The sequence below is a fragment of the Siniperca chuatsi genome, linkage group LG19 (genome assembly GCF_020085105.1).
Source record: "Siniperca chuatsi isolate FFG_IHB_CAS linkage group LG19, ASM2008510v1, whole genome shotgun sequence".
NCBI lineage: Eukaryota > Metazoa > Chordata > Actinopteri > Centrarchiformes > Sinipercidae > Siniperca > Siniperca chuatsi.
Window position 1 is genome coordinate 26590305 of NC_058060.1, and position 10378 is coordinate 26600682.

Sequence of the window (10378 nt, forward strand, 5' to 3'; positions counted from 1 at the left end):
ACACACACACACACACACTGAACGCACTCCTACCTGTTTGTTAGAGATTTAAAACCCGTGATCCAACCACTGGTTTGTACTGGTTCAGTTGTCATGACAACAGAAACTGTTCAAGCACATGTACTTTCAACACCTTGTAACTGCTGTTATCTTTGTCTTACTTGTTTTTGGTAAATAATCCTGCTCCAAGTTTTTAAACTCGAGTTCCCATGATGCTTTGGGGGATGTAAACAGGAAGTATAATGTTGCCATGGCGTCAGTCAGTCAGCTGTGAGCCACAACTTGTTTTCAGCCTGTACGTGTTCGCATGCAGTCAGACTGTCCCGTCAGAGCAGCCGAACCAGCAGTCAGCAGCTCCTGTCTGCAGTGGACCCGTGGACGGACAGACAGCTGTCTCTGGATCACTGTGAGACTGAAGGACACTTAGAAACAGCAGGATTCTCAGGCAGGTTCTGCAGCTAGCTCAGAGATAATGACGTCTTCAGGAAGTTTAAGTCACACTGAGTCTAAAAATGTGTTCGGCTCCTTAATCAGCTCTTTTGTCTCAGTCTTTGTGCCAATAAAGATTTAAGGGGAGGAACAGTGCGGGGTCCTGCGGTGTCTCAGAGTCAGCGTGGACTGAGACGTTTGATGAGATGGCTGTGCATGTGGATTGTCCTGAACTCTGTCTCTCTGTGTCAGACCGAACCTGTTGACCAGCATCGCTCCCAGGTGTCAGGGCTCGGTGGGCTCCATCGTGGGTCTCGTGCCCGGCGTCATCTCTCTGTCTCCGGGCGAGTCTGTGGCCGGAGCCCACCAGGGCCGCCACTCCAAGTCGTCCCAGTACCGACGCATGAAGGCCGACTGGAAGACCAACGTCTACCTGGCCCGCTCTCGCATCCAGGTGAGACGTCTGGACCTCGGGCCGAGCACCTGACTGCTGACTGAAGGACCGGTCTCTGACAGACTGTGTGTGTGTGTGCAGGGTCTGGGTCTGTACGCTGCCAGAGACATCGAGAAATGCACCATGGTCATCGAGTACATCGGCACCATCATCAGGAGTGAAGTCGCCAATCGCAAGGAGAGGCTGTACGAGTCACAGGTAAATATGCTGTACAGGTGTTCGGCTGGACTCTGCTGCTTGGATTTATTTCTCCTCTTTATTTGGATATATGAAGGCAAGTCATGTCGTGGCAAAAGCCAGGAGCCACGACTCTGATCTGATTAGAAGACCTGCTCCTCCTCCTCCTCCTCCTGCTGCTGCTCCTCCTGCTGCTGCTTCTCCTCCTGCTCCTCCTCCTGCTGCTCCTGCTCCTCCTCCTGCTGCTGCTTCTCCTCCTGCTCCTCCTCCTCCTCCTGCTGCTGCTGCTCCTCCTGCTGCTGCTCCTCCTGCTCCTCCTCCTCCTCCTCCTCCTCCTCCTGCTGCTCCTCCTTCTGCTCCTCCTTCTGCTGCTCCTGCTGCTCCCCCTCCTCCTGCTCCTCCTCCTCCTCCTCCTCCTGCTGCTGCTTCTCCTCCTGCTCCTCCTCCTGCTGCTCCTGCTCCTCCTCCTGTTGCTGCTTCTCCTCCTGCTCCTCCTGCTGCTCCTGCTCCTCCTCCCCCTCCTCCTCCTTCTGCTGCTCCTCCCCCTTCTCCTGCTCCTCCTCCCCTCCTCCTCCTCCTGCTGCTCCTCAAACATCGAGTGTCATCGGTGGGAATTTATTCCAACTGCTGAAATAGGAGAGAAGAGCAGAGGGCCAAGACCAGAGCCCTGAGGTCCTCCACATGTCACACGAGGACTCCTGTAGTGTTGTAGGAAACCCTGCTGGTTCAGAAAGACTGTGTCCGGATCGGAGACGCCAGCCTGGCGGAGTGGAATCAGAGTCCAGCCTTTAGTTCGGCTCCTCCTGCTCTTCACCTCCGACCTCCGACCTTCTCAAATAACTCAGCTTTAAACGTTCAGTGCAAATATACAGCTGACCTGTGACCCACACATTACTGCTGTTTGACTGTGTGTGTGTGTGTGTGTGTGTGTGTGTGTGTGTGTGTGTGTGTGTGTAGAACCGCGGTGTGTACATGTTCCGGATCGACAACGACTTCGTGATCGACGCCACCATCACTGGAGGACCGGCCAGGTGAGACCTCCTCAAACTGGTTTTAAATGAAGGAGTTCCTTCTTGACTTGTGGGAGCAGTAACGAATAATCTGAGCTCAACGGTCCACTTACTGGCTTTTTTTTTTCAGCTTTCAACCTCATCTCAGGGTTAGCTATAGCAGGTGGAGCCTGAGGTGGCGAACTTCAGTCACATGACAACAGGTTTATTTGTGCGGACCTCCGTCAGCTGTCACAGGAGCAAGACCTCACGTGATGTCATCAGTCAGAGCCGAGCGAGAGTCAGATCACAGATCAATACGTGCAGATAAAAACCAGCTGCGCTGGTTTCTGATAGGATCAGGTGTACGATGATAACACGAGTTGTCGTGATAAACGCTGGAAACGGTTTGATGCTAACAGGAAACAGTGTCTGTCATTCACTAATGAACCCGCCCCCCGTCTGTGACTGACAGGTACATCAACCACTCGTGTGCTCCCAACTGCATCACGGAGGTGGTCACTGTGGAGAAGGAGAACAAGATCATCATCAGCTCCTGCAGACGCATCCAGAGAGGAGAAGAGGTACCAGGCAGTCAGAGAGACAGGCAGGCAGAGAGACAGGCAGGCAGAGAGACAGGCAGGCAGGCAGAGAGACAGGCAGGCAGAGAGACAGGCAGGCAGTCAGGCAGAGAGACAGGCAGGCAGAGAGACAGACAGGCAGGCAGTCAGACAGAGAGACAGGCAGGCAGAGAGACAGGCAGGCAGGCAGAGAGACAGGCAGGCAGGCAGAGAGACAGACAGGCAGGCAGTCAGGCAGGCAGAGAGACAGACAGGCAGGCAGTCAGGCAGGCAGAGAGACAGGCAGGCAGTCAGGCAGAGAGACAGGCAGTCAGGCAGGCAGAGAGACAGGCAGGCAGGCAGGCAGAGAGACAGGCAGTCAGGCAGGCAGAGAGACAGGCAGGCAGTCAGGCAGAGAGACAGGCAGTCAGGCAGGCAGAGAGACAGGCAGGCAGAGAGACAGGCAGAGAGACAGGCAGAGAGACAGGCAGTGGATCAGTCAGTCAGTCAGTGGATCAGTCAGTCAGTCAGTCAGTGGATCAGTCAGTGGATCAGTCAGTCAGTGGATCACAGTCAGTCAGTGGATCAGTCAGTCAGTGGATCACAGTCAGTCAGTGGATCACAGTCAGTCAGTGGATCAGTCAGTGGATCACAGTCAGTCAGTGGATCAGTCAGTGGATCACAGTCAGTCAGTGGATCAGTCAGTGGATCACAGTCAGTCAGTGGATCACAGTCAGTCAGTGGATCAGTCAGTGGATCAGTCAGTCAGTGGATCAGTCAGTGGATCACAGTCAGTCAGTGGATCAGTCAGTGGATCAGTCAGTGGATCAGTCAGTGGATCACAGTCAGTGGATCACGATCAGTCAGTGGATCACAGTCAGTGGATCACAGTCAGTCAGTGGATCAGTCAGTGGATCAGTCAGTGGGTCAGTCAGTCAGTGGATCAGTCAGTGGATCACAGTCAGTCAGTGGATCAGTCAGTGGATCACAGTCAGTCAGTGGATCACAGTCAGTCAGTGGATCAGTCAGTGGATCACAGTCAGTCAGTGGATCAGTCAGTGGATCACAGTCAGTCAGTGGATCAGTCAGTGGATCAGTCAGTGGATCAGTCAGTCAGTGGATCAGTCAGTGGATCAGTCAGTGGGTCAGTCAGTGGGTCAGTCAGTGGATCAGTCAGTGGATCAGTCAGTCAGTGGATCAGTCAGTGGGTCAGTCAGTGGATCAGTCAGTGGGTCAGTCAGTGGATCAGTCAGTGGATCACAGTCAGTCAGTGGATCAGTCAGTGGATCAGTCAGTCAGTGGATCACAGTCAGTCAGTGGATCAGTCAGTGGATCACAGTCAGTCAGTGGATCAGTCAGTGGATCAGTCAGTCAGTGGATCACAGTCAGTCAGTGGATCAGTCAGTCAGTGGATCACAGTCAGTCAGTGGATCAGTCAGTGGATCACAGTCAGTCAGTGGATCAGTCAGTGGATCAGTCAGTCAGTGGATCAGTCAGTCAGTCAGTGGATCAGTCAGTCAGTCAGTGGATCAGTCAGTCAGTGGATCAGTCAGTCAGTGGATCAGTCAGTGGATCACAGTCAGTCAGTCAGTGGATCACAGTCAGTCAGTCAGTGGATCACAGTCAGTCAGTGGATCAGTCAGTGGATCAGTCAGTCAGTGGATCACAGTCAGTCAGTGGATCACAGTCAGTCAGTGGATCAGTCAGTGGATCAGTCAGTGGATCAGTCAGTCAGTGGATCAGTCAGTGGATCACAGTCAGTCAGTGGATCACGATCAGTCAGTGGATCAGTCAGTGGATCAGTCAGTCAGTGGATCAGTCAGTGGATCACAGTCAGTCAGTGGATCACAGTCAGTCAGTGGATCAGTCAGTGGATCACAGTCAGTGGATCACGATCAGTCAGTGGATCAGTCAGTTGATCAGTCAGTGGATCAGTCAGTGGATCAGTCAGTCAGTGGGTCAGTCAGTGGATCAGTCAGTGGATCAGTCAGTCAGTGGATCAGTCAGTGGATCAGTCAGTGGGTCAGTCAGTGGATCAGTCAGTGGGTCAGTCAGTGGATCAGTCAGTGGATCACAGTCAGTCAGTGGATCAGTCAGTGGATCAGTCAGTCAGTGGATCACAGTCAGTCAGTGGATCAGTCAGTGGATCACAGTCAGTCAGTGGATCAGTCAGTGGATCACAGTCAGTCAGTGGATCAGTCAGTGGATCAGTCAGTCAGTGGATCAGTCAGTGGATCACAGTCAGTCAGTGGATCAGTCAGTGGATCAGTCAGTCAGTCAGTGGATCAGTCAGTGGATCAGTCAGTCAGTCAGTGGATCAGTCAGTCAGTGGATCAGTCAGTCAGTGGATCAGTCAGTGGATCACAGTCAGTCAGTCAGTGGATCACAGTCAGTCAGTGGATCAGTCAGTGGATCAGTCAGTCAGTGGATCACAGTCAGTCAGTGGATCACAGTCAGTCAGTGGATCAGTCAGTGGATCAGTCAGTCAGTGGATCAGTCAGTGGATCACAGTCAGTCAGTGGATCACAGTCAGTCAGTGGATCAGTCAGTGGATCAGTCAGTCAGTGGATCAGTCAGTGGATCACAGTCAGTCAGTGGATCACAGTCAGTCAGTGGATCAGTCAGTGGATCAGTCAGTGGATCACAGTCAGTGGATCACGATCAGTCAGTGGATCAGTCAGTGGATCAGTCAGTGGATCAGTCAGTGGATCAGTCAGTCAGTGGATCACAGGCAGTCAGTGGATCAGTCAGTGGATCAGTCAGTGGATCACAGGCAGTCAGTGGATCAGTCAGTCAGTCAGTGGATCAGTCAGTGGATCAGTCAGTGGATCAGTCAGTCAGTGGATCACAGGCAGTCAGTGGATCAGTCAGTGGGTCAGTCAGTGGATCAGTCAGTGGATCACAGGCAGTCAGTGGATCAGTCAGTCAGTCAGTGGATCAGTCAGTCAGTCAGTGGATCAGTCAGTCAGTGGATCACAGTCAGTCAGTCAGTCAGTCAGTCAGTGGATCAGTCAGTGGATCAGTCAGTCAGTCAGTGGATCAGTCAGTGGATCAGTCAGTGGATCACAGTCAGTCAGTGGATCACAGTCAGTCAGTGGATCAGTCAGTGGATCAGTCAGTCAGTGGATCACAGTCAGTCAGTGGATCAGTCAGTGGATCACAGTCAGTCAGTGGATCACAGTCAGTCAGTGGATCAGTCAGTGGATCAGTCAGTGGATCAGTCAGTGGATCACAGTCAGTGGATCACGATCAGTCAGTGGATCAGTCAGTGGATCACGATCAGTCAGTGGATCACAGTCAGTCAGTGGATCAGTCAGTGGATCAGTCAGTCAGTCAGTGGATCAGTCAGTCAGTGGATCAGTCAGTCAGTCAGTGGATCAGTCAGTCAGTGGATCAGTCAGTCAGTGGATCACAGTCAGTCAGTGGATCAGTCAGTCAGTCAGTGGATCAGTCAGTCAGTCAGTGGATCAGTCAGTGGATCACAGGCAGTCAGTGGATCAGTCAGTCAGCTGTCCGTCTCATGTCTGAGTCACTTTATATAAAGTCCTGTCGTCAGTCTGAAGTGACGTCACATTAACAGACTCCGCCTCCCTGTCTCTCTCTCTCCCTCCCTGTCTCCCTCCCTGTCTCTCTCCCTCTCTCTCTCTCTCCCTCCCTGTCTCTCTCTCTCAGCTGTCTTATGACTACAAGTTCGACCTGGAGGACGATCAACATAAGATCCCGTGTCACTGTGGAGCCGTCAACTGCCGCAAATGGATGAACTGAACAGACAGCTGCCTGTCTCTCTCTCTGTCTCTCTCTCTGTCTCTCTCTCTGTCTGTCTCTCTGCCTGTCTCTCTCTCTTTCTGTCTCTTTCTGTCTGTCTCTCTCTGTCTCTCTCTCTGTCTCTGTCTCTCTCTCTGTCTGTCTCTCTCTCTTTCTGTCTCTTTCTGTCTGTCTCTCTCTGTCTCTCTCTCTGTCTCTGTCTCTCTCTCTGTCTGTCTCTCTCTCTGCCTGTCTCTCTGTCTGTCTCTCTCTCTCTCTCTCTCTCTCTCGGTGCTGAAGCTGGATGTTGATCGCCCGTCACTCTGTGGGCGGAGCTACACTTCATATCAGAAGTCAATATATTAATAATAATGAAGCTGATCGCAGATTTGATCAGAGATAATAATGATGATGTGGGTTTGATTGACAGACGAGGGGGCGGGGTTATATATCAGTGTGGGCGGGGCAATGGACAGGGTGATTGATTGCCATGTGGGGGCGGGGCTTATGACGAGGCTGGTCCTCTGTGTGTATATTGGGTGTAAAAACGACCACAGATGTAAATGTGAGTGTAAACGCCTCCTCAGAGGAGCTTCATTAACTTGCACTAAAAAAACACAAAACTACAAAAACAGAGAAATTTCCAGAGAAGCATACTTGATTCCTCCTCCTCCCTGCGTTTTTGTTAATTTCCTGTAAAATAAGAGATTTTGTTTCTTTTTGTATTTATTACTGAATGAAGCTATTTTCTAAATCCACGGTGAGTTCAAGGTCCGGAGTCGCAGTGTGTAAATATCTGTATCATAAATTTAAAAAAACAAAGTGTTTAGAGATCACTCCGCCGTGAGTTACCTTAACATCCTCATCCTCACCGTCATCACCTGCGATCAGAGCGCTCTTCTGTTTGAGTTTTAAATAAAGTTTCACTGTTTCTGCTTCCTGTCCCGGCGCTGGAGGCGGTGCGTCCTGATTGGACAAAGACTAGATGCTTCCTGAGCGTCGGGCAGGTTTCACTGCGGCCTTCATCTGACTTCAGTTTCTTTGTGTGTTTTTTTTCACCCAGCGTTTCGGCTGCAGGCGTCTGTGTTTTTGGTTTTTCACTTTGTGTTGTGGAGTTCAGAGTCCTGCTGCCGTGTACATATGAGGTTTTATCAGGACTCTGCTGATGTGTACAGTTTGACGACATAAAGCCTCGTTTTTGTTTTTTATTATTGGACGCAAACAGAGTGTGATGATGATGATGAGGAAGATGTTTCTGTTTTTTTGTTTTTGGGAAAAATGTGGAATCTGATTTAGAATCATTTACAGAAAATAAAATATTTTACATCTTGAAGAAACTACAGTGCTGCTCTTTATTACTGGGGGGGGCTTGTGTTGCTATCTTTGTGAGGACATTTTGGCCAGTCCTCGCTGGTACAAAGGACTGTTTGAAGCTTCGGGTTAGACTCAGTGAGGGTCCTCACAAGTATAGAAGGACCAATGTGTGTGCTGTGAACAGGTGGGGTTTTATAACGCCGACGTATGAAATGTGAAAACATTGACTGAAGGGTTTTCAGCAGAAACAAGTCGTGAACACAACATCAACATGTTGTCACCTTTAAGTTGAACTTGTGATCAAACAGCTGCTTGTTTCTTCCGTCCTCCCCTCGTCCTGCCCTCCTCCATCCTCCCCTCCTCCCTCCCCGTCCTGCCCTCCCTCCCCTCTCCTCCTCCTCTGCCCTCCCCCCCTCTGTCCTCCTGCCTCTGCCCTCCCCTCGTCCTGCCCTCCCCGTCCTGCCCTCCTCCCCTCTGTCCTCCTCTGCCCTCCCTCCCCTCTGTCCTCCTCTGCCCTCCCCTCGTCCTGCCCTCCTCCGTCCTGCCCTCCCTCCCCTCTGCCCTCCTCTGTCCTGTCCTGCCCTCCCCGTCCTCCTCCGCCCTCCCTTCTCCCCTCCGCCCTCCTCCGTCCTGCCCTCCCTCCCCTCTGCCCTCCTCCGCCCTCCCTTCTCCCCTCCGCCCTCCTCCGTCCTGGCATCCTGGACTTTGATTCATCAGCAGGATCACATGTGATGAACCAGCAGGACGAACATTAACCAGCTCACATTAAGGACTAACTGAGGGGTCAGAGGTCACAGAGTCTGAAGCTCCTCCACAACAGGAACCTGTTAGAACCAGTAAGATCTTGGTTCTTGGTTCCACTGTGTTTACAAACCAGAACATTGCAGATATCTGTGTTTGGCCTCCAGCAGCTACAGAGTCACATGAGGCGTGTCAGAGTCACGCTTCATCAGGAGGCGTGTCAGTCAGGAGGCGTGTCAGAGTCGTGTCACAGTGACGCTTCATCAGGAGGCGTGTCGTGTCTGAGGTCTCCTGATGTCAGGAGGCGTCAGTCCGGTCTTCTCTCTGTCAGCTCTGTGTTTGGTCTCCAGCAGCTGCTGAGGGAAACATCTGGCTCTTTAGCAGCTAGATGCTCCGCTATGTTCAGCAGCTGCTGTCTGACTGCGTCTGGCTGCTGTTTGCTGCTCAGCAGGAAGCGTTCAGAGGCTTTTCACAGCTTCTTCTTCTCTGGCAGCGACGCTCTGAGAGCGAACCAGAGCAGCGGCAGATGAACAGCGAGCGCTGTGAAGCTGCAGGTTCAGCTGATGGTTCAGCAGCAGAGACGCCAACACACTGACACTTATACATTATTATTATTATTAAAATATATATTATAACCACTGTAATTATCGCATCTAAAACAGGAAGGTGTCAGTTACAGACCATAAAGGAAAGTTTCAGAGCTGCTTTGGCTGATACTGACGTCCCTGACAAATAACATAGTGATTAGTCAGCATTACTCCCAGAGAAGACCGGAGCTAATACACATGTTGATGGGCCTTTTTTGCCCTCAGTAGTTCCTCTCAGGCTACATACAGCCTGCCCTACCTTGTTGCTTTAAGATGTGGTCGTATGGAGACTGAAGAGAAGACCTGCAGACACTACTCGGGGCTGAAAAAGTTCATATCACCTCTGCATGTCTTTAATTTTCTCCTGAAACTTGAACTGAACATAAATGAAAGATAAAACCTGATGTTGGTCTGTGTAGTAAAAATCCAATTACAACATTATCTATCAGATATCGTCTCTATCAAGCAAACTAAATCTGATCTGAGGTCAGGTGAGTGCAGCATGTCTCTGCTGCCATTATTATAGAAAGCACAGTGTGTGTGTTACATTGATAATGTTAACATATGTTGTGTTGTTTGTGTTTCATGTTCTTATATCCCGGTGGGGACTTTAACCTGAAAACAAAGCTGCATGTGTGTGTGTTGTTCCTCCTCCTATGACTCCAACAGGAAGGACTCAGTGCTGGTAGATCTCAGCTGACACCACAGGGGGGCGTCAGAGTCAGAGGGACGACCACGAGGAAGTGAAGAAATGAGGAAGTGAAGAAATGAGGAAGTGAAGAAATGAGGACGTGCTCAGTCAGTCAGTTCAGAGAGCAGAAAGATAAAACAGGTGAGTGTTCAGCACTATTATTTTACGGTCAGACTAAACCGTGTGTGACTTTGACTTTATTAACTTTAGTGACACTAAAACAAACAGGAAGTTTCCTCAGTGAGCTCACAGCTGAGGACAGACAGAACAACAAGTCAACAAACTAAACTAACATAAAGTCTAAATAACTTTTGACACAAACAGTTTGTTCTTCATGAAACTGCAACAGGATTAAAACCTTGAACAGAACTTCGGAGCCTCTGCTACAGTACAGATTTAATGTCAGCAGACTGACTAAAACTCTTTATACAAACACTACATTTCTTCACTTAAATCTTTATTGGCAGAAGATTTGCAGCTTCAACAATAACAGAAAAGTGTTTGGGAGATTCCTTCCCATGTTTCCATCCTTCCTGCCACAGTGACTTATTTAGAATTTGTGACTGGGTAAAACTTTGGGACCAAGCGTCATGGCAGTGCAACAACCAGCATAAGCAGCACTCTGACCGTTTGGTGTTTTCCTGACTTTGAAATTCTCTTTGCTCATCTGTGTGGTGTTTTAGTGCTCAGTG

The 10378-nt window shown here is 50.3% G+C and overlaps 1 protein-coding gene across 1 annotated transcript in view; it reads left to right on the top strand.

Annotated features, from left to right (window-relative positions):
* Positions 1–7690, top strand: part of kmt2ca (lysine (K)-specific methyltransferase 2Ca) — an 84567-nt gene extending 76877 nt beyond the window's left edge. Inside the window, 5 exon segments of the mRNA XM_044176282.1 lie at positions 682–883; positions 965–1081; positions 2018–2091; positions 2525–2633; positions 6282–7690. Coding sequence (XP_044032217.1) covers positions 682–883; positions 965–1081; positions 2018–2091; positions 2525–2633; positions 6282–6374 — 595 coding nt within the window. The 3' untranslated portion in view covers positions 6375–7690.
* Positions 7691–10378: the final 2688 nt, after the last annotated feature.